At 47.7% G+C, this 24,414-nt stretch overlaps 1 protein-coding gene across 1 annotated transcript in view; it reads left to right on the forward strand.

Annotated features, from left to right (window-relative positions):
• LRRC75A (leucine rich repeat containing 75A) overlaps positions 1-24,414 on the forward strand; it is a 117,185-nt gene that overhangs the window by 65,087 nt on the left and 27,684 nt on the right. The window contains exon 3 of the mRNA XM_069089577.1: positions 23,049-23,161. Within this exon, the coding sequence (XP_068945678.1) occupies positions 23,049-23,161 (113 nt within the window). The remainder of the gene's footprint in view (positions 1-23,048; positions 23,162-24,414) is intronic.

The raw sequence follows: 24,414 nt of genomic DNA on the forward strand, positions 1-24,414 counted from the left end.
GGCCTAAGAGAATGGGGAGAGTCTGGAAATGACTTTAAACTGGAGAAATATTTCTTTCTTAATATTTTTTTCCTGAACTAGAAAGGTTTTCTAATATGCTTCCAAACTCTTTTCTTCTCACCCCATCCTCTCTCCCCTTCCAGTCTTTCCTTTCTGCCCCGCCCATTTCTTGTACCCCACAGTCGCTGCCTGGGGCCATGGGGCTGAGGGCAAGCTGACCAGTGTCCCAGAGCTCAGGTGTCTGTCTGAAAATGAGAAAAAGGGGAAGAGTTCTATTCATGGGTTGAAAGGGACCAAAACAATGCTCCAGACAGCTTGGTCTGAATTAGATGGATGGATTCTTTCTGTCTCCCTCTGAAGGAGCCAAGAAAGGAGAGATTGGGATGGAGGGAGTAGACTGGAGAGAGGACACAGGGCCATGGGAATTGAGCTGGAAGGCTGGCCATCTATTCACTAAACGGGTGTAAGCTGTGATACCTTCCTTCTTTCTTTGCAGAGATTTGAGTCAAAGGGAACAGGGAACTGTGGGTGTAGAACATGGCATTGGCTGTCAGACATGGTCATTGTGGTGGTTGCTTTGGCTGAATTGAATTCTTTTCTTCTCTGGTAATTTTGTCTTCTTTTTTGGTGTTTTATTCTTAAGGTGATTTAAAAGGAAAAATATCAATAAAATGCTTTTTAAAACTGATCCCTATTGTATGAGGTTTACTATACAAGGACAGCAGTGCCATGTACATTGCAGGCACAGCTGTGGGACAGCTAAATACAGACTGACTCTGATAGTCTCTGCCCCCAGGACCTTAGAGTCTGTGAGGGGATGGGGTTGGGGAACGAGGAGATAAGCTATGGAGTTAGGTACCTTTTTGAGATAGAAGCTGAGTGCCAAGTACCATATGCTTGGTAGAAGCTAAGCACCATAGTCAGGAGATGAGGGCAGGGCTAGCTCACTTTTGGCTGGGAATGGTTAAGGGGCTTCCTAGGGGAGAGGAGTGGCATTTGGGCTTCAGGGAGGAGACCAGCATGACTGGAGCAGGGAATTCACATAACGAATAGTAGGGGAGACTTCAAGAAATTAAATGGTCTTCTCTTTGCTGAGGCATTTGGAGATACCTTTTGAAAGATCCAAGACTTGTCAGTTTCCTGGCATACTGGAGCCATGTTGGAGCTGGTCCCCAGGACTTTTCCCTTGAGTCCCAAGGCTTTCATCTTTCATTGCATCTGAAACTTCCTTAATCCCTAACTAGCCTCACCCCAGCTGGAAGCCCCAAGCTATCTGACTTTCCTTGGCTCCTTGGGGTCAGAGTTCTAGAGCCCTCCATTCCTAATTATATGCCACTAACCTCCCCCTGTTGGCCAAACATCTTGGTGTTTTGTTTTAGTACCTACTTCATGGGATCATAGATTTAGATCTGAAAGGTGCCTAAGAGACCACTGAGTTCACCCTTTTTTTATACAGATATGTAAACCAGAGACTCAGAGAGGTTAGTAAACTGCCAGGGTCCCACCTCTGTTAAGTATGTGATGCAGGATTTACATTCAGATTTTCTTTCCTTTCTATCCCCTCTCTCCTCACATTCCAGATTATAAGAGTACATTTTCTAGGGCTAATTTTTTAAAATTTAATATTTTATTTTCCCCCAACTATATGTAAAAACAATTTTGACATTATTTTTAAATTTTTTTGAGTTCTAAACTTTTTCCATCTCTCCTTTCCCTTGAGAAGGCAAGCAATTTACATGTGCAGTCATGCAAAACATATTTCCATGTTAGTCATGTTGTGAAGGAAAACACAGGCAAAAAAAATCCAACAAGAAAAATAAAGCAAAGTAAAAGTATGTTTCAATCTTCATTCAGACTCCATCAGTTCTTTCTCTGGAGATGGATGACATTTTTCATCATGAGGCTTCAGAATTGTGTTGGATCATCGTATGGCTGACAATAGCTAAGTTAATCACAGTTGATCATCCTTACAATGCTGATGTCACTGTGTACAATGTTTTCCTGCTTCTGCTCATTTCATTTTGCATCAGTTTGTCTAAGTCTTTACAGGCTTTTCTGAGAGCATCCTGCTTATCATTTCTTATGGCACGGTAGTATTCTATCGCAATCATATACTACAACTTGTTCAGTCATTCTCCAGTTGATGGGCATCCCCTCAATTTCCAATTCCCTAGCATTAATTTTTAAGAAGCAGCCTTGGTGTCAGGTAGACCTGGGTTCAAGCATTCCATCTGTCACGTACTAGCAAGTCACTTGCTCTGTGTTCTAGGCAACTCACTTAACATGAAAACTATTGGAGATATATAGAGGCAGCATGGGATGGTGGACGGAGCACTGGACTTGGGGTCAGGGAGACTCATATTCAAATCCTGTACTAGGGGATAAATGACTAAAGCTCTGTGGGCCTGTTTCTCCATTTATGAAATGATTGGCTTGGATCTGGTGACTTCTGAGGGTCTTTCCAGCCCTAGATGTATGACTCTGTTTTCCTATAAATTGCAGACAAGTTGCCAGTCTACATCTTAAGGAAGTTCTGCCCAGGGAGGACCCCAGAATGCCAGAGGCTCTCTCCACCTCCCAACAATTTACAAGAGAAAAAGAAATAATACACCAGAGTAAGGAAGGTCATTAGAAGTTCAAATGGAAGAAATATATCCCTTCCCAGATTGAATGTCACTTAATTTCTAATTAGTTACTCCTCTATTCAGAGGCAAGGTACAATGTGGAAAGAGAAACAAATATAGAGTCAAAGGTTCTGGGTTCAAATTTTAGCACTTCTGTGTACTTACTACCTGTGTGTCCCTAGGGCAGCCACTTAATTTTTTTGAACCTCACCTCCAGGCAAAGTAGGAAATATAATAAGTAAATGGCACAGAGCTCCTATCACCACCCACACCCACACACCAGAATAATTTAATCCAACAAGTCAGTCCTAAAGCTTACCCTAAAGCCCACCCTGTTCTTCTAGGCTTCTTTTCACTCCTTCCCTCCCATCCTTCTTTGTCCCATCCTCTTACCCCCTCCCACAACCCACCAGCAGCTTTTGCCTCTAGGATAGGAAAGGGCCTTGACCACTGGGGCATGTGGATCTGGACAACACATTCAGTTTACATGTGGTACCTGAAGCTCTCAGCATCTAAAGGGCGGGGCACTGGTAATTAGGGGAATCAGGAGAGCCTTCCTGTAGGAGGTGGTGTTTCATCTGATCCTTGAAGGAAACTAGGGATCCTTTGAGGTAGAGGTGGGATGGGAGAGAGCCTGTTCAAAGGCAATAACTTTGGTAGGCTGGGGCCTTCTTGCCAAGGGTCTAAAATGGCCAGGTGGGGATTTCTGGAGCTTTCTGAGCAGGGAAATAACAGGGTCACACCTTTGCTTTGGAAATCTCACTTTGGTATCTATATGGAAGATGGAGGGGAGAAGAGAGAAAGTTGAGGCCAAGAGGCCAATTAGACTATTTTGATAGTCCAGGAGAGGGGTGAAGAGGGGCAGAACCACTGTGGTGGTGACTTTAGGAGTGGAGACAGAGGGATGGATGTGAGAGCTGTTGGAAAAGTAGAGCCAAGAGGGCTTGTCAACTGATTCAAATGGTGCTTGTGAGGAAAAGGGAACAGCTGAGGATGACTGGAAGAATGGCAAGGCCCTCAGTGGAAACATGGACACTGGGAAGTAGAGAAGGAAGGGGAAGATGTGTGACCCTGGGCAAGTCATTTCACTCTCTTTGCCTTGGTTTCCTCATCTGTCAAATGACCCAGAGAAGGAAATGGCAAATCATTCCAGTCTCTGCCAAGAAAATCCAAAATAAACAAATGAGGTTACAAAGAGTTGGACATGACTGAAAAATGACTGAAGGACAAATATAGCCTAACATAAAGATGGTAGTTGAAGCTATGGAAGCTAATGAGATCACCAAGAGAGAGGAAAAAGGGGCTGAGGAGAGAGCCTTGGGGAACACCCACAGAGGGTGAACGATCCAGCAAAGGTGCCTGACAGCAGAGCTGCCAGACAATGGGAGGAGGACCAAGAAAGCAGTCACAAAAACCAGAGAGGAAAGAGAAGGGGTTGGTCAGTGGTGTCAAATGTAATCAAGAGGCCAAGAAGGGAGAGGACTGAGAAACAGCAAAGAGACATCAGATAGAGGATTAAGAGACCTCTGGTCACATTGGAGACGGGCAATTTCAATCGAGGTCAGAAGCCAGAGTAGAAAGGGTTGAGAAGTGAGAGGAGAGTGAAGGAAAGGAGTATAGAAAGGAAGGAGGGATAAAGGAAGGTAGCTTGAGGGGATAGTAGGGTCATCAGTGATCTTTCTACTTTACTAATTTGTTTCCAATGTAGAGAAGGAAAGAGAGAGGAAAGGGGGTTAGTGGGCATAAAGGTCATGGAAGGATCTGAAGGAATGTGAATGAACCTGGTGGTACAGTGGGGCATCTGGGGTGTGGGAAGGATTCTGGGGGTCTATACTACATGACCCGATAAACATCCTATGACATGGAGAACCTTGGGAAGACCCTGAGTGTTCTCGGGACATGGAGAAGGTCCAGGTATATGGAATTTGAGTGAGATATGAAAATGACATGGAAGGTGTGACATAGAGAGGGGCTGGGGAGTTGTTGGTCATATGGCCAATCTGTAAGGACAAGGAAGGGTTAGAAGGTAGAAAGTCACCTGGAGGCTTAAGGAGGGGTCTATAGGACATCAGGGAGAAGCCTAGGAATAGAAGGAGGATATCTGGGTCCATGGAGAGGTGTCCTCTCGGGTTGCATGTGGTGAAGTTGGGGTTTCTTGGGGAACAGGCGGAAGGATGCCGTCCATCTCCTCCCAGCCTAGTTGTTTCTACTCCCTCCTTCTTGCTCCGAGTCCTGGGCTCTGCATCTTTCACTCGCCTTGTAATGCCAGTGAGTTCATAAATATTAAGTACCTATTACATGCCATACACCGTACTTAGCACTGGGGATACAAAATGAGTCAAAAGATGGTCAGTTCCTGCCCTCAAGGAGCTCCCCATCTAATAAAAGAGATGGTAGGCAAACAACTATGTGCAAACACGCTATATAAAGGATAAATGGGGGAAAACGTAGAGATGTCATAGAATCTTAGGGCAGCAAGAGGCTGTAGAGATCATCTTCTCCAGTCCTGTCTTTTCATGGAGTAGGGAAACTGAGGCCCAGAGAGGGAAGTGGTAGCTCGGGGGTGGGGGGGTTCTGATTCCTAGTGTTCTTTTCTCTAGGGAGTTGTTGAGGAGAGCACAGCCCCAGCCTTCCCTCCTGCCAGCTCTATCCATCTCTTGCTTGATGGGAACAGACCAGACAGATGGTTTGTTCAAGGGGATGGTCCACTGCCTCTGGGGGCTCTGAAGGCTGAAAGGCTCTTCCAGAGTGGTGGACTTCTGACCGCAGCTAGGAAACTCACAGGGAGGTGGCCAAGCTGTCCCCTCACTGCTGGTCCTTTCCCTTGGAGATTGCTTTCCATTTACATCCTCTTCAGTTATTTACATCTCCACTGGAATGTAAATTCCTCGAGGTCAGGAACCCTATTTTGTCCTCTCTTTGTATCCCACGTTGCCCACTCCAGTGCACTGGCCCCTTGGGTTGTCACTTGGCAGCATCTTTGATGGCTTCCCTGGCTGCTGCTCACACCTGCCATGGAGCCATGTGGTGTTGACTCGCCTCTGTCCGAGGTTCATCTGCTGCCAGAGGGCACTGAGGCCTCCCCACAGCTGCGGGTCTCACCCACTCCTCTGCCCTGTTCTCCAGCACCCTTTGACTCTGTCCTCCTTCCCTCAGACATCTGCTTCCTTCTTTCCTGATGAGTAAGGTCTGGTTAGTTCCTGGTGCCTTAAGCTCTTCTCTGGCTCTGTCCTTCCTGTCTGGGAAAGCAAAGTTTCTGAAGAATCCATCCATGAAATCAGAACTTTTGAGCTGGTTCTACTCCAACCTCATTTTACAGAGGAGGAAACAAGTCTGGAGAGGGTCAGTGACCTAGGATCAAAGTTGTGGGCCTGGAAGGGTCCTCTGAAGCCATCTGATCTAACCCTCTTATTTAACAGGGGGAAACTGAGGCACAGAGACCAAGTAACCTGCCCAGGGTTATAGATACAGCTAGTAAATGTTACAGGTAGATTTTGAACCGTGGTTTTCTGGGCCTCAAGTCCAGCACCCTCTCCATGCCTCCATACTCCCAGAGTCATTAGAGGATGCTATGTGGCCCCCTCCTCAGGAGCTTTTCCATTTCAGAGGACCATAGGGAGATAGGTGCTTCAGACTGAAGACAACGAACAGCTAAAAGTGGGCACCAGCAGGAGAGGTGAGGTGGGATGGGGCCAGGGACTTGCCTTCCCTCTTTAAATCCTGCCTCCTAGCCGATTACCTGCTCTGAGCAGCCATAAAGCCCATCAGGACCCCCAGATTAAACAGGGGATCCCAGGAGGCCAACAAGCTTCCCCAGAGGTCCTTTTCTGTGTGATTGCTGATGAGATCTGAGCTTGGGTTCTCTCCTGCGCTCAGGGGAGCTCCACACAGACTCTTGGCCTTCTCTGAGGCTTTTCTTCCACCCCCTGTTGACTGCCCTTGGAAATGGCTTGCCCTGATCCCTTCAGAGACCAGGCAGGGTGAGGGGCCTGGGAGTCAGGGAGGCCAGGCCCTGCTCTGCTCTCCCCCTAGGCCTCCATGACTAGAAAGAGGGCAGGGGATGCCCTCTCTCCACTTGGGCTCTCTAGCCTCCTTTTCTCCCCACTCCTGTTGCTTTTTCTGGGGGTTGTTTTAGGATGTACAGTCAATGGCCCTGGGCCAGGCCTGCCCCCTCCCCATTCATCCTGTGCTGTTTATCGTCCCTTAGTCCTCACAGGGCCTGACCCAGAGGGATCTCTTAATGAATGCTCACTGATTGATTGAAACCATCATCAACATCATCAATAAGTATTTATTATGTGTCACCTAGGTGGTGCAGTGGATAGAGCACCAGGCCCGGGGTCAGGAAGACCTGAGTTCAAATCCAGCCTCAAACACTTACTTGCTGTGTGACCCTGGGCAAGTCACTTCAGCCTGTTTGCCTCAGTTCTTCATCTATAAAATGAGCTGGAGAAGGAAATGGCAAACCATCCAGTATCTTCCACAAAAACCTCAAATTGGGGTCACAGAGAGTCAGACGGAAGTGAAAACAACTAAACAACAATGTGCTAAGCCCTGAAAATACACAGAAAAGCCCAATCGCTTACCAGTTTCCCTTTCTTCTGTCCCGTCCCGCTCATCTGCTGCAGCAGTCTGCGGTTGGGTTTCAAGGTTTCATTATTTCATTATTTATTTATTCTATTTATCATGTATTTGTTATTTATTATTTAATTAATTTTTTGTATATCACCCACATTTCCCTGTGTATCCCACCCCCACTTTTCCTCCCAGGGAGCCATAATAATGTTAAACAATGTTTAAAACCAGGAGAAAAACCCCACCTCTGCAAAATTCACAGACATTTTCTGCAGTGTTCCTCCGTGCCCCGCCTCTGGCGAGGGGGGGGTAGGGAGAGGGAGGGGCGTCTTGTCATGGCTCTTCTATGGGGCCAAGCTTGGTCACTGTAACTTCGCAACATTCAGTTTTGTTGTCATTTTCTTTTTTTCCTATATTGTGGTCATCATGCTGCTTATTATTTTCCCAGTTCTGACCCCTGATGCAGCCTAAGGATGCCTGGGCCTTGTCAGCCACCCTGCATCTGGCTCTCTTATGTATCTTGTCCCCAATTAGACTGTGAGCTCCCCAAGAGTAGAGCTGGCTTCTCCTAAATGTAGTGTTTGGCACATAGTAAGAGTTTAATGCTCTTCCGTCTGTCCATCCATCCATACGTCTGCGTGTCCCTCTGTCCTTTTGTCTGTCTAGCCAGCCAGTCAAGCCATCCATCCATCCCTCCATCTGTCCATCCCTCCATCTATCCATCCCTCCACCTGTTCATCCATCCATCTGTCCATCCCTCCATCTATCCATCCCTCCATCTGTCCATTCATCCATCCATCCATCCATCTCTCCATCTATCCCTCTATTCTGCATACTTTGCCCTAAGAACTGTGAATCTAGTCCAAGCCCTTGTTACCTCTCTCTAGGCTCTTACCTGGTCTTCTTGCCTCAAGTCTCTCCCCTCTCCAGTCCAAACTCTAACAGGCCTACCAACATCATCTTCCTGAGGCTGGCCACATTTATAACAAGAATGGATGGAGAGGAAAGAGTACAGCAGTGCCAAGACGGGGGGAAGGAGAAGGAGCAGATTTAGAGTCTGGTGGAGGTCCTGGGTCGAGATAGTAGGCAAGAAAAAGCCAAACCAGGAATGATGTACTTGTAGGATTTAGATCTAGGAAAGATGTCAATGATCAGCCCACTGGTCCAGGCACACTTTGTCAACCCCTCAGAGAGCTTCTGGGCCCCTTCTCACCTATTGTTCTTCCATGATTGAAGGAAATGCTCACGTTCAGTTAGAGGTTAATGGAAATAAAGATGTAAAATCCAAACGTAAAATCCAAGTTCGTGGACCCCTGAAGTCTGTCCATAGACCCTTGAGGGACTGAGTACCCCTGATCTAGTCTAACACCCTCATTAAACAGATGGGGAAACTGAGGCACAGAGCTTTGATGCAGTCTCAATAATTTTTGTCTAAAAGTAGGAATAGATAGATTCCTGGCCGATGCAGCTCTATGGGAGTGTTGATATAGAGGGAGGAGAGGACAGTGGCCAATGGCCTCCCTTCTGAGGCATCCCTGGGAAAAGGCTTGGAATTCTTGCCCTCTGGCTGCAACCCACACTTCCCCCTCTCCTTCCTCCTTTCCTCAGTGGAATTCTCCATCTGGAGTGGAAGTTCCAGATGGGCTACTGTGGTGTGAAGCAAGGGCCCAAAGCCCTGCTTTCTCCTTCCCAGAAATGCACTGAGCTGGTTCCATGGTTGAGTCATACTCTGGCTTTCTTGATCCCTCCTCCCCTTATCTTCTTTCATTCTCCCCACCCCCTTCTTCCCTGTGGGGCATTGGGGGATGGAGAAACATTCTTTAAAGAGATGCTGCCTTAGTGACCTTCTCCTCAGCCTTCAAGGCTCAACCAGAGTGCTTCCTAGAGCCTTGTCTGACCAGTCCAGACTGTTCTGATCTCCCCCTTCCCTGAGCTCCCCTATACTTAAACTTTGCACCCAGTTTATATAATTCCCTCTCCTTGAACCATAAAGCACTGAAGAGAGCACTGGCGTCCGATCTCAGCTCGGCAGCTTCCCAGCCACGCACCCACGGACAAATGATGGAGCTCCTCTGAGCCCTTGTTTTCTCATCTGCAAGTGGGAATGGTCCTGTGCTCTTTGCCTGCTTGTCAGGGTCACTGGGGAAAGCACTTGGCCAACCTCAAATGGGTAGAGAAGTGGGTGTTATCAGAGCCAGGTCCCGATGAGTGTGAACGATGGGTCCTATTGGAAGTTCTAATTATGTAAAATGTGGTCACTGGTTCCAGTGCAGCAGAACTGTGCTCTGTGGGTCCAAAGGATTCAGCTCCTTCAGGGGTTCCATATTCTTACTGATAGGGACCTAGCCATGTTATCATCACTACAGCTCTGTAACCTGCTTCCCACATGTCTTGTGAGGTTCATGGTTTCCTTTGCAGTAAGAAGACCATAGGACCTTAAATTGAGAGCTAGAAGAGAACATAGCCTAGCCCCCCTCATTGTACAAACAAGGAAACTGAGGCCCAGAGAGGGTCAGTGTTGCCTGAAGTCACCCAGGGAGGATTGGAACACAGGTCCTCTGATGATTCTAGACCCCGTGTTCTCACCTCTCACTGCACCCTAGAAGACATCTAGTGCACTTTTCAGCTCAGATGATCTGTAATCCAGGAGCTCAGAAGGCAGAGACCCTGTCTTAAGACATTGGCATCTCTCCCCTCACCCCACCTTCTGTTCCCCAGCAGAGAATGTGGCAAATGCTCGGTGGATGTTTGCTGAGTAATCGATCTGGTTTAAGCAGCATCTTTCCCCAGCACAGAAGAGCTGAGGACAGGGAGATGCACGGCAGGGAGGAAGTCAGGCTCTGAGCACAATGACCACTGGGGGAGCCAGGAAGGGGAGGCAGGATGCTGGTGGATGCTGCCAAGTCCTGCTGAAGAGGTGATTGGGGGTCTTAGCAGGTCTGGGATAGGGGTGAGGACCCAGGCTCTTCATCACAGACAGAGCCTTCTGTCAATCTCCCCTCCCTCCACAGGAAATTGGAAGTATAGATGAACCCAAGGTGGGGGTGGGATGATTGGGGCAGAGGGAAGCTGCTGGGGATGGTGGAGACGAGTGTCCACACAATCACACAGCAGGTACTTAGTAAATGCTTGAGAGAGAAGCCGAAGGGCATATTTGGATGGAGTATTAGACTAGAAGTCAGGAAGACTCCAGTTCACATTTTGCCTCTGATACATATGAGCTATGAGACCAGGTGCCTACCTCTCTTCTCTGAGCCTCAGTTTCCTCATCTGCAAAATGGGGATAATAACCACAGTGACTTCTCTATGGGGTGGCCTTTTAAAAACATTTTCTTTAAAGTTTTGAGTTCTAGATTTTTCCCTCTCTCCCTTCATCCCCTCCCCCACCCCTGAGATGGTAAGCATTGAGGTATAAGCTGCACATGTGCAATCATGTAAAAACATCTCCGTGTTAGTCATTTTATACAAGAAGACTCAAATAAAAGGAAAAAGAGAAAGTGAAGAATAGCTTGCTGCAGTCTGTATTCAAACAAAATCAGTTCTTTCTCTGGAGGCAGAAAGTGTGCTTTATCATTAGTCCTTTGGGATTGTCTTGGATCGTTGTATTGCTGAGAATAGCCACGTCACTCATGGTTCTTTGTGGAGCAATGTTGCTGTTTCTGTGTACAACATTCTCCTGGTTCTGTTCATGTCACTTTGCATCAGTTGATGTAAGTCTTTTATGGGGTGGTTTTAAGGTACAAATGAGACGATGTGGGTAAAGTTCTTGGTCAGCTTTGAGGCCCCGTTTTAAACAGCAGTCACTTCTTCAGATGAATGGAGGAGTCAGTAAATGGATGGGTCAGTCCATCAATCGCTGCCTGGTTCCACGCTTAGCACTGAGGAGGAAACACGAGAAGCCATTTCCCCAGGCTTGTCCCAGAAGAAAAAATGAGAAATGCTCCTCTTTTCCTTCATTGGGACTCTAGGTGTAGAATGCTGCCTAAAAAACCCACCCATCCCCAGCCTTGCTGATTTTTCTTCCTGTCTTTCAAGTTGGAGCCAGCTGAGTTTCTGCTGAACTGCCCTCTTCCCTTTTTTCCCTTCTTCCTTCATTTTTTTTTGTTAGAAGGAATGGCTTACTAAGTAGGGAGAGAGAAGAGGAAAAGGACCAAGTATTTATTAAGTGCCTACTGTGTGCTAAGCACTTTACCAATGTCTGATCCTCACAACAACCCTAGGAGATAGGGGCTATAATGATCTCCATTTTACAGAGGAGGAAAATGAGGCAAACTTGCCCAGGCTCACAGTAGGTGTCTGAGGGCGGATTTAAACTAAGATGACCCTAGGTCCAGTATGCTCTACCTAGGAGAGCGTATATTGGAAAATGAAGGTGATGTAAAAACAAAATCATAAGATCTTCATTTCAGAGCGGGAAGAGAAATAAGAGTTCATCTACTCCAATCCCCTCGTTTCACCGATGAGGACACTGAGCTACTGTGGGAGGTGATTTGCCCAGCATCAGGTACTTTTTCAGTAAGTTTCTGAAGGGGGTAGGTAGGTGGCATCATAGTGTACAGAGCGCCAAGCCTGGAGTCAGAAGAACCGAGTTCAAATTTGGCCTCCAAGCACTTACTAGCTGTGTGACCCTGGGCAAGTCACCTCACCCTGTTTGCCTCAGTTTTCTCATCTTTCAAATGAGTTGGAAAAGGAAATGGCAAACCCCTGCAGTATCTTTGCCAAGAAATCCTCAAATGGGGTCACGGAGAGCTGGACATCTCTCAAAAAATGACCGGACAAAAGCACCCATCCTTTGCCAGGCACTGTGCTTAGCCCTGGTTATACAAAGAAAGGCAAAAGGCAGTCCTTGTTTGTTTGGTTTAGAGCCTGTATTTGTTTCTGGGAAGGGAAATGTTGGTAAACAATTTGAGGATGCAACTTCAGGGTTTCTGATGATTGTCTGGGGCACCAGGAAGTAAATGACTGTCCCAGGGTCAATGTGTCTGAGGCAGGGCTTGGACCAAGATATTCCTGACTGGAGGCCTGCTCTCTCCTCTTTCTCTCTCTCTGTCTCACGGTCTAGCTCTCTCTAGCTCTCTCTCTGTCTCTCTCTGTCTCTCTCTGTCTCTCTGTCTCTCTCTCCACCCCCCACCCCCCATCAATCTCCTTCCCCAAAGATGCATTGTCCAGCCTCTTCCATCCCCTCCTCCTTGTACCTTCCCCTGGGGCAGAAGTCTCCAGAGCTCCCAGCAGCCTGAACATGACCAGGTTCCAATTTCCTTCTGGGAGGTGGAAACCCCAGCCCAGTTGGTGCCTGAGTGAATTGGTCTCATGGCTGGGATTTGAAAGCAACCTGCCTCTTTCACTCCCACATGGCTCAGCCACCCTTCCCCCTTCTCCCTGTGCATTTTTATAGTCAACATTACTGAATAATTGAGCCCCAGGAACAAGTTACAGACATAAATTATGTACTGTCTTCTTCATTTCTGGCCCAGCCTTGGGGACAATGAGGGGTCTGGCCCCTCCAGCGCAGGGGTGTCTCCCTCTCCCTCCTCTCCTCCCCTCTGCCCCCCCGCCCCGTCCTGAAGTCCCATTTCCTGCTACTGTTTCCCCACTGCCTTTTCTCTCCCTTTATATTACAGACTCTCAGATGTAGAGCTGGCGGAAAACCCAGAAACCCTCTAGGTCAAACACCTCATTTTACAAATAAGGAAACTGAGACTGGGAAAGGTTATAGGAACATAACTTTAGATTGGGGAGGGACCATCTAATCCAATCCCCTTATTTTACAAAGGAGGAAACGGGCATAGAGATGCCAGGAGATTTGCCCAAGGCCACACAAGTCATAGACACATAGACCTAGGGCCAGAAGGAACTCAAGAAGTCCAACCCCCATTTTAGAAATGAGGAAAGAGAAGTGCCAGAATCATACAGGTTGTTGCCAAGTCAGAATTCAAACCCAGATCCTCAGAATCCAAAGCCATCCCTCTTGCCCCTGTGCAGTCCAGGGCTTGCTTTGGTGTTGGATGCTTCCCTGGCTCATGCAGTCTCCCACTCTCTAGGAAGGAAGGGAGGTTGTCTGTGTCTCTGGGGGATGCTGTCCAGGAATGGGTGTGAATGGCAGAAAGGCTTTGGGGGGCAGATTTTGACCCTTCTGTGAAGCCCCCACCCCCTTTGTCTGAGCAGCTCCATTCCCTCCCTCTGGATTATTTCCAAATATGTGACTTTGGGAAGCTGTGAGATTTCAAAGAGATCAGGCCCTCGGTCCATTTCTCCCCACATCCCTGCCTTCCCCCTGCCCGCCTTGGCCCACCGTTCTGCTCTCTGTTGGTCTTTCTCCGCGATGATGGGTGTCTTTTTCTCTCCCATTCACAGTTAGAGGGGACTCCTAATCCAACCCAGTATAGAAGGATCTTCCGTAGCATCCCTGCCAAGTGTTCATATGGTGTTCTCTTGAGTGTCTCCCTTGAGATCCACTCAGCTGCTTCTTCAGGCAGCCCACTTCACTTTGGGGGAGCTCTGATTCTTGGGAAGGCCTTCCCAATATCAGTCCTCAAGCTGCCTCTCTGAAGCTCCACCCATTGTACCTGGTTCTGTCCTCTGGGTCTGCCACAGGTACTTGAAGGCAGTTGTCATCCCCGCCCCCAAACTCCCCAGGCTTCTCTTCTCCAGGCTAAACTGATCATGGTCCCCTGCTCCAGGGATTCTCCAGGAGATCATGTCCTTCCTAAAATGGGACTGTCAGAGAGCAGGGTACAGTAGCATTGCTACCACCATCCTCTCCATGCTTTACCCCTTAAAAAAAGCACCATCATATCAGCTGATCTGGCTCTCATAGCAAGTGCACTCTTGACTCATGCTGAGTTTGCAGGTGACCAAGACCCCCAGATCTTCTTCAGAGGAATTATGCTCTAGCTCAGGGGTGGAGAACCTGCATTCTAGCTATCCCATGAAGCTGATTTCTTGGACCCATAAGACAGGGATAATGACATCCTCCCTGCCTGCTCCATGAGACATCTGAAGGATGTTCAGAACCCTTTGACAAGATAACAGGCCAAGCCAAACAAGGTATGGGGGGATTATTCATCTATCCAGGCAGATAGCTCAGAGCCTGTCTTTAGAATCTGGGGTCAGAGTGGTCAGCTGTTTGATACATTAAGCAGGGAGAAGGCAAGGATGGGGCCAAAGGGTTTACAGGAAATCCCTCCGTCTCCTTGTCTCCATCTGGCAAGCAGGCAGAAACCTTGTCCCCTGCCTCCAAGAACAGATTGGGAGGAGTGGCTTCATTAGGGCTGATAGCGCTCCTGGCCATTGGAGGCAAACAATTCTAGGCTTATCATGGAATTGTAGAATATTAGAGCAGAGAGACACTGTCGATCTCAGGGCACATACTTTACAGAGGAAGAAGATGATGTCTAGAGATGGGCAGTGACTTGATAGGGAGGCAGCCAGATGGTACGGTGGATAGAGTGCAGGACTAGAAATGGGAAGCCTTGAGTTCAAATCCTGCCTCAATCACCAACTAGCTGTGTGACCCTGGGCAAATCCCTTATCTTCTGTCAGCCTCAGTTTCCTCATCTGTAAAATGGGAGAGATAGTAACATCTGCCTTAGTAGCAAATGAGAAAACAGGCAAAGTGCTTCCCAAACCTCAGGTGATATATGTATGCTTACATACACATATGTACACATATATGTGTGTTGTGTGTCTATACATTCATGTGTGCACCAGCTATTATTATTGTTGATACACACAGAGACTGAACCTATCTATGATTTTACGAGTAGCAGAACTATCAAATGAAGCAGCTGGTGGTACAGTGCCTAGAGTGCTGGGGCTAGAGTCAGGATGACCTGACCCCATGGGGAGCCAGCTGGACTGGTCCTCAGGGATGTGGGTTCAAATCCCGCTCAGCCACTGAGCATGTGTGCGCCCTTGGACCAAAGTCATCAGCGGAATAACTGGGTTAGGAGCTCTGGTCCCAGGCTCCCTCCAGGCTACAGATCTGAGATGCTGTTTGATCCTCACTGCTGGCCCGGGGCCCTCTCCCAGCTACCTCAGATAGAACCAGATTCAGAAGGAGGCAGTTTGGAGCCACAGAAGAGGGGTTTTTGTTGTTCAGAGACAAAGGGAGCACCCCCGGCTGGATGCCCGCGAGTCTGTGGACGAGGCATCATCCTTCAGTGCCAGCCTTCCCCTGGCCACCTCCACTGCCAAGCCTGGGATCTTGGCTCGTGTGTGTGTCCTGATAAGGGCCTTGGCCAGCACCCATCCACCCATGCCCCTCGCCTGCTCCTGCCTGATCCCTGGGCTCTCAGTCTTCTCCAGAGGCAGCCTCAGCTGGTTCTGTGCCCTCTTGGCTCCCCTGGGAAGAGGCCAGTTCTGCTCAAATCCGGCCCCACCCCCACCCTGCCCCTGCCACCAGAGAGAGAACTAGCCATTCTGATGCCCAGGGCAGGAGCCACAGGTGTGCATGGGGGGAGGGGAGAGAACTTGGAGAGAACCTTCAGACCTCAAGCTGCTTAGAGCATTGACTGGGTCTGTGGTCAGGGAGCTGTCCTTCACTTGTTTTCAGTAATGTCCGACACTTTGTGACCCCATCTGGAGTTTTCTCAGCAAAATTACTGGAGTGTTTTGCCATTTCTTTGTCTGTCTCATTTGACAGATGAGAAAACTGAGGCAAACAGGGTTAGGTGACTTGCCTAGTGTCACACAGCTAATAAGTATTGTTGGCAAAGATACTGAAGCCGTTTGCCATTTCCTTCTGCAGCTCATTTTACAGATGAGGAAACTGAGGCAAACAGGGTGAAGTGACTTGCCCAGGGTCACACCACTAGTACTTATTCGAGGTTGGATTTGAACTCAGGAAGATGAGTCTCAAATCCAGCCTCAGATACATCATAGCTGTGCCACCCTAAGCTAGTCACCCTGTTTGCCTCAGTTCTATAATAGCACCTTAGGGAGGATCAAATAAAATTATATTTGTGAAGGATAGTACCTGGTACATAGTAGGTGATTAATAAATGCATATTCTTCTGCTCTGACACAAGGCAGGAAGGACCCCTGGGATCCCAATCTATAAGCATTTATTAAGCACCAGAGACAAAGTGTCTCTCTTCATAAGTGCCCAGGAAAATGAAAGTGTTGGCGTTTCCCAGAATGTACTACTCTGGAGGTGGAATGGTGTAGTGGGAGGGGCTCTCCTTCTGGAGTCAGAGGACCGTGTTCAAATTCCACCTCTGATTCTTGCAGAATGTGGACCTCTGACAAGTCACTAAACATTCCTGAGCCTCAGTTTCCTCATCTGTAAAATAAAGGTGCTGGACTATATGACCTCTGAGGTCTCATCCTGCCTTAGATGGATGATTTTGTGAATTACTTAGCCGCCCTGGGCCTTAGTTTCCTCAGTTACAGAAGGGGGAGGGAGTGGACTAGATGGCTGCTGAGGTCCTTTGACCACCAGGTTGCTCCTGCTTAGGAGGAGCAAGGATGCTGGGAGAAAGCTCTGGCCCTGGCAGCTTCCTGTTTTAACAAATCACTCTTGTTCATCAGGTGCTAAGCTCAGTTATGTCTGCCTGCTGATGAGGGGCAGCTAGGTACACTCTGGATGTCCTCCCCCTGGGGAGAAGCCCACGTCCCCCTGCCTGGGTTCCAGTTCGGACCAGTACTGTTCCTATCAGGGGAAATCGAAGGTTTGCCTCTTAGGGAGGAGGAAAGGAAGGACTCCCCTAAACCCCTAGCAGTCTGGGGAGAGCTTCCTAGAGTAGCTTGGAGGTTGCCAGATTGCAGATTTGGAGCTGGAAAGGACCTGAGGGTTCAATACCCTCATTTTTAAGAGAAAGAAACTGAGACCCAAGGAATTTAAGTGACTCAGTCAAGGTAACACAGGTACTAAGCATCAGAGGCAGCATTTGAACCCATATCATCTGACGGCAGAGCCAGGGCTCTGTCCAAGGTGCCATGACCAATGTCCCTCAAAAGGCTAGGGAAAATCTGTGTCCAAGACACTTGCTAGTCAATGGTAGGGAGAGGATGTCAAGCACTCAGGACTAGGACTGGGGTGTGTGTCTGTGTTTGTGTCTATGTGGGGGGAGACAAGGCAATGAAGGGAAACTGAGGTCACTCGGGGCTAACACAGACCACCTAAGCTCCCTGAATTTATCTCTGTGGTTGGTTGACTCTATAGGATCTTTACATGGAAGAGAGCCTGGGGATCATCTTGTCCCTTCCCCCTCACTTAGCAGAGAAGGAAACTGAGGTCCTAGGTCTAGGTCACATAAATGTTGTTGTTCAGCCTTCATTTTTGAAGAGGACCAATGACATCATGAGGGTGATGTCTTGACTCGAACATGCATTGGCAGAGCTGTGCAACATCATCAGCCTAACTCCTCCGTAAATGATTTGGATTTGAACCCTGGTCCCCCAACTCCAAAACCAGCTGTCGCCCTTTCCCCATTCCCAACCCCCCCGCTGCAGCTAAGCATGAAGGAGAGTAGCCAAGAAGGGGACTTATTCCCCCAGGCTCCAGAGAGCGCTCCCCAAAACTCCCACATTGCTTGCCTCTCTCACATCATTTCCCTTATCTTTTTCTGCCAAGTTATGGCCCCTGGAGGAGCCCTCTGGAGACACTGTCCCCTGCCTGCTCTGCTTCCCCTAGGGCTCCTCTCTGGGGGTTCTTTCAGCACCCCCACTGCAACACCAGGCCATGAAGGGGTTGGATTTGAACTGGATGGTTGCCCCTGAAAACACTGACTATAGAGTTGTTTATTTTGTTGTTTGCTTGGGATGAAGGAGTGGGAGGGCGTTTATTTCCAGAATGATAGATAGCAAACATCTTCATCCCATTTTCTCTTCCTCTTTCTTCCCCCTTTCTCCCCCTGACCACTCTTTTTTCTTTCTTTTTGCTCTCTCCTCTCTTCTTTTGCAGTAATTCCCGGCCCCCAAGGTCAAGTAGGGAGTGAAGATGATTCTCTTCTTGGAGGCCCTAGGGGTGGGGGGTGGTCCTGGCTGGGGGCAGTTTGTGGATTTTTCCTGCTCTCATTGGCCCCAGTCCCCAAGCCAGGCTCTGGAGCTTTCTACAAGACTGAATTGAGGGGGTAGAAGGTGGGGGACTTGTTCTTCTCTGGCTTGATGTGTGCTAAGAGTGGGACCTGCCTCCTAAAGCTTCCTCCCTCCCTCCTTCCTCCCACCCACCCTCAGCCACTCCCCTGCTTTCCCAGTCTCTAATTGCTGAGTAGCACTAGTGATTCTTGAGAGAGATCAGGAAATTGTCCTTGGCAATGAGGAGCTGCCGCCAACTCCACAGTCCGACCTTTTCATTTCCTCCTGACAAGTCATATTGAAGAAGCTTAACAAGCCTTCAAGGTCCAGATGCCAGCCTGTCTCAGCCGAGCGGAGGATTCAATGAGGGGAGGTGGGGCCAACAGCAACGAGGCACCTGCCCCAGACCCAGGCGGCACCCGCTCTCTTTCTCTGCCCAGGTCTCCTGGGGCCTTGGTGGCGAAGTGGTTGGCAGTGCCATGCTGGCAAGGGCCTGCCTGGGCTGGCAGCTGCTACAAGCGTTGGGCTTTTTATAGTGTGCCCAACCCTGTGCTGGGGCCTGTGGGGGATACAGAGAGGCAGGAGAACCCCCCCTCCCCAGATTCGTGCTTTAAGGTTCTCACGACCCTTTTAAAAATGGTTTTAAAATGTTTTTATTGACATCTTTTGTTTTTACATAGCCTTTATTTTCCAAATTTATCCTTCTCCTTGCCCCCACCCAGTGAGTCATCCCAAGTAACAAAAAACAAAAAAGAAATAGGGGGAAAACACAGAGCTAACCAATGTCACATCTAACAGTGTATACAGTGTTCCATATCCATAGCCCTCCACCCCTACAAAGAAGAGAGGGAGATGCTCATCTTCTCTTTAGGGAAAAGCTTGATCATTATAGTTACATGGCATTCAGTTTGGGTTTTAAAAAGTGTTGTGAGCTTTGGGATGTTTTTGTTTTTATGTTAATGTCACTTTTCTTTCAACACCTGCCCCCCGCATAGAAATATCCAAATATCCCTTATAACAAAGAGAAACACTTGATCAAAATAAACTGGCAAATTGACCGTCTGTCTCTCTCACTCTCATCACCATTTTCTAGTGAGGGGCTGACATGCCAGGTACCCAGACCTTTGGGGAATGCTATGGGAAACACTGCTATATTGAAAAAATGCTTCCTTTCCTGACTACTAAGAGGCTATGCATACACCCTAACATATCCACACTTCTCCACCCTTCTAACAAAATGTAGTAAATATGTTTCATCATTATAAGAGTCTAGTACTGAATGGGACCTCAGAGGTCATCTAGTCCAAACTCCTTATTTTACAGCTAAGGAAACTGAGGGTCAGAGAAGGGAGGAGATTTGCCTACAGGGGTCTTGGAACCAGAGACTCTGACCTGTCCTGGCCAGTGTGATCACTGAACCTCTCAGTGTCCCCCAGCAACTGCCCAAGGTGATAAGTTTCAGAGAAGGTGCTGTTCTGCATTGGGAGAGGGAAGCCCCCTACACCAATGGAATTATAGACTCAGGAAAAAGGACTAAGTTCAGTTCTTTTTTGGTGGGGGGTGGGGTAAGGTGGGGGCAGGGTTACTATTGATTTATATTGAATTCTCAGGTCTTTTCTGAACTTGTACCCAGAGATGATGTATGTAAATTGCTTAGTAAACCTTAAAACATTATATTAGCTCTGACTCCCCCATCCTGTCTTTGTACATTGATTTCTTGAGCCCAAGTGACTGTCTTCACATTTACTGCTATCAAATATCATCTTTTGAGATGTGGTCCATCATTCTTGCCCACACTAATCTCTTTGGATCCTTATTCTGCTATCCACTGTTACCCCTGCCAACTGAGAGTTATCCACAGATCTGTTAAGCCTACCATCTGGGTCTTTAGCAAACTTTCTACCAAAGATAAAATGTCAAACAGAACAGGACTAAGGCCAAAGCCCAGCTACTGCCTCCCTCCAGGTTGACATAGAGCTGTTCACTAATAAATAATGAACATTCACTTTGGGTCTGGTCACTGGACCCAAAGTTATAGTCAGTACTGCTCTTCTATAGGCCCTTTTAGAGTGAATGACTGCCCTTCTCCTGTTCCCCCTTTCTCTAATTCTTCTGGCCACCTCAGGCATCTAGCGAATCTATTGTCTTTCTGTTCCTTCTGACTTTATCAAGAACCAGGAGATGCTTTCTTTTTTTTTTCTATTACATAAATAGACCAGTTATCTCTACTGTCTTAGCCTCTGATGGCCCTCCCCCATCCCTGCCTATCCTCTTGTTCAAATTGGCATCCGTCATTAATAAACATATGGAAGACAGTGCCTGTGGATGAAATGAAATTGTGTCACCCACAGTCCGGTCCCCTCTCCTGCTTGCTGTGGATGAGCATCCCAGTGACCTGTAACCCAGATTCAGGCTAGCCTTTGTCTGGCACACGCTGAGGACATGTATGGCAGGGTTGGCTTCAGAGCGGCTGAGATTGAAATCAGGTCAGCTGAAGAAAATTTGGAGAGAATATCATCTGTTGGTTGTTTGCGTGTTTTCCTCACTTCTTGATTGTCAAGGCCAGAATTAAGAATTCTGGTCTGTTCTTTGCTGTCATGTTCCTGGGTGGAAGGAAATGCAGAAACAATCTCTACCTGGAATGCCAGGTGGGCCTGTGGAAAAATAGGCTCCCTGGTATTCTGCCAATGGGGCTGTGATCTGGCATGGTCTTTCTGGAAAGTGATAGGGTCTTATATGATAAGTATGGGACTGTTCATACCCTTTGACCAAGTTATCCCACTAATACGATTATACCCTAAGGATAATATTGGCAGGGAAAAAAAGACTGGACTGCACCAAAATATTCCTAGCAACATTATCTGTGATAGCAAAAACCTGGAAATGAGTCACAAGTCCAACAGACAGAGTATGGTTAAACCACGTGTGCCAGGCAAATTAAATGGAATATCCCTGTGCTATGAGAAATGACAGGTATGAAGAATACAAAGAAATAGGGAGAGACAAATGGAGGAAGGAGAATCAGAACACACCCACAGACTACAGCCATGTTAAAGGAGGATAACAAGGAACTCCAAAGAAAATTCAGACTCAAGGGATCAGAAAGAGGCATGGAAATTTGAAAAATGTTTCTTGTTATTATTTTAAGGGGAAGGAAGAGGAAACATTTAAGTACCTACTATGTGCCAGGCATTTATGCTAAGCATTTAATCAATATTATCTCGTTTGATCTTCATAACAACCTTGGGGGATAGGAGCTGTTATTATCCCCATTTTACAGATGAGGAAACTGAGGCAGAGGTTAAGTGACTTGTCTAGGGTCACACAGCTGTGAAGTGTCTGAAGCTGGATTTGAACTCAGGTCCTCCTGACTCCAGGGTCACTGCTCTGTTCATAATGTGTGCCTGACCCACTTCTTTTTTATCTCTAATGCGATACCTGATACTGCTTCTCCTGCATAGATCATCACTGATAATGTGGCACAGCTCACTCCTGCCCACCATTCATCTCTTGATTGCCCTTTGGGTGACCTGAAACCTGGTCTTTTCAGAAACTAGGATGTGGCATGACTCATAGACATCCAGCATCTCCAGAGGAAAATGGATAATAAAAAGATGCAGCCAATTCACGTTAATTTATGTCAATGACCAGCGATCTTGTTTGTGTGGGAATTCTTGCCCCTCCGGCAGAACTATCCATCATTTATAGTCTTTGGGAGTTACCTGAGGCTCCGAGAGTCCTTTGGACTCCTAGATTGAGCATTCCATCCACTATGCCGCACTCGTTCTCTAAAATTAATGTAATCTGTGCTAAAAAAACAAACAAAACAAACCCTAATTTGGAGTTTGTAGCAATTGACAATTTGTTCCCTTATCTGAATGGTTTTTTTTTAATGTTAAGTTTAAGATATATTTTTTAAATTAAAAAAATAAAATAACTGTTGGCATTAGCTAATCACAATCTTCAATTGAACACAACTGAATCCAACTGCCTCAGTTTTTTACAGAGGAGGAAATTGAGGCATATAGCAGTTAAGCGACTGGCCCAAGGTCGCCCTGCTAGTAGTGTTTAAGACAGGAATTAAATCTAATTCTTTCTGACTCAAGTCCAGCCCTCCACCACTGCTCCATTCAGCCTGTGTTGTGAGCAGCGGTTGCCTAGATGGAATCAAAAAAGGTAGGATTGCAGGGGGGAAGGATATGTGAACTAGGGGACTTCAGTGCTTTGTCATGTGTGACCCTTGTTCATGCTTCCTCCACTCATACAGATCGGAGCCCATTCATACTTTCTTATCCTGGGCAATTGTTGTCTATGTCTTCCTACAACCTTTTCATAGAGGAGCACCCCAGCTATCAGGGGAAGGGGACCTTCATCTAGCTTTTGTAACCTTCTGTGGCCACCAGTCTAGTTCTCTGCCTGTCCATCTCTCATCCCCTCCCAAGTGCAGCCAGAACCAGATAAAAATGTGATCAGGAAATCTTTTTTAAAACAAATAAAAATACAACAAAACACAAATAATGTTAATATGTGATTTCCTAAGCCGATATGTGATCCACAGGGGTCCTTATCATGGTTTAATGGCCCCCCATTTCTATCTGACTTTCACACAACTGGACCAGATAACCTCTCAGGTCTCTCCCAGCTCTAACTATATAATGCTATGGTCCAGATAAGGTCTGTTAAACAACTGGTCTTATCATTTCGTTGTTGTGCCTTGCATTTCATAGGTGAGATGGGAAAACTGAGGAAGACTGCCTAGCAGCCTTCTTTTCCACCCTGGGGTTGGTGAGTGGTCCCCTCACTAATCAACCTCTGCCGTTGCCCTTGCAGGAGGGTGATGCTCTGGGCGCCATGGAGAAGCTCTGTAGACAGCTGATGTACCATCTCAGCCCTCACTCCCAGTGGAAACGCCAGAGTTTTGCAAAGAGGAAATCCCAGGCCTGGTAAGTCCCCCTTAGGATCCTGTGGGGAGGGGGCTGCCATGGAGCTGGAGAATCACAGAGCTGAGAGGGAGCCCAGCTGATTCTCAAAAATTAATCCCTGCTACAGCAAAACCAGCAAGTGATCATTCAGTCTTTACTAGTGGGGGCAGAGAGACCTATTACTTCCTGGGAGACCCGTTCCAGTCTGGTCAGTGAGGAGGCCCACCCTCCCCCGGAGGGTGGTTCAAGTACTGGAGCTGGACATCTCCTCCCTGATTTACCACCTTTGTAGGCAAGTCCATATTTTCCTGGGCCTCAGTTTCCTCATCTGTAAAATGAAGAGGTTGAGCTAGATGGTCTCTGAGGTCCCTGCCAACACCAGTACTATGATCTTATCCCCTGTGATGGGAAGGACCAGTAGAAAGGAAGAGACATCATCCTCCTTAGCACCTATCCCCGTGTCCTAGGGAGATGCCCATTTGACAGTCCCTGCCATTGTGAGCCTCCCAGTCTGATGAGGGGACATGCAAGTGCTGCCCTCAAATAGTTTAGTCTCTGTCTTCAAAGAGCCCTGAATTTTATCTGTGAAATGTAGGGGGAGGGGAGTAGGCTGCAGCATGTCTCGCTCATCAGAGATATATTCCTAAATGTCTGAATCCAGGGACTGTGGCTTCCCAAACAGATGAAGTTCTCCTTTCTGACAGGAGAGATGCTTCCCCCCTTCCCCCCTAGAGAGCTTTGAGTCTGATGGGGAAGACTGATTCCTGCCATGGCTTGTGCAAAGAGACAGAGTGCCTACTCTTGAGGTGGGGGGGGGGGGGAGCTAGGAGTCTGCTGGAAGATAGAAAGGGGTTTAAAACACAACCAAGGGGATACGTGCTAAGAATTCAGACTGTAGACAGAGCAGGATGGGGCCAGAAACAGGTGTTGACCTCCCATCCTTTGGGGCACACTCTTCTCTGTGGGCACATTGTGACATTGGTCTTTGGGGTTCTCCTACCTGCCTGGCTGCTCCTCAGTCTCCTTTCAGGGTCATCATCTGTCTCCTGCCTCCCCACTCACTGTGTCTGTACTCCAGGGCCCAGTCCCTGGTCTTCTTCTTCCTCCCCACTCTCCTCACACCCCCTAATCGACCTCCCTGCCTCCTGCTCCAAACATCCTTGACACAGCTTCCAAAGCGAAGGTGTGACAGGGTCACCCTCCCCCCTCCTTCTTTAAATGAACTCCATTGAGGCTTTATTCCCTTTAAGATAAAAGGCAACTCCTGTTTGTCA

The sequence above is a fragment of the Petaurus breviceps genome, unplaced genomic scaffold (assembly GCF_028583685.1).
Source record: "Petaurus breviceps papuanus isolate PSGF00001 unplaced genomic scaffold, PetGlider_PUasm1.0 186, whole genome shotgun sequence".
NCBI classification, from domain to species: Eukaryota; Metazoa; Chordata; class Mammalia; order Diprotodontia; family Petauridae; genus Petaurus; species Petaurus breviceps.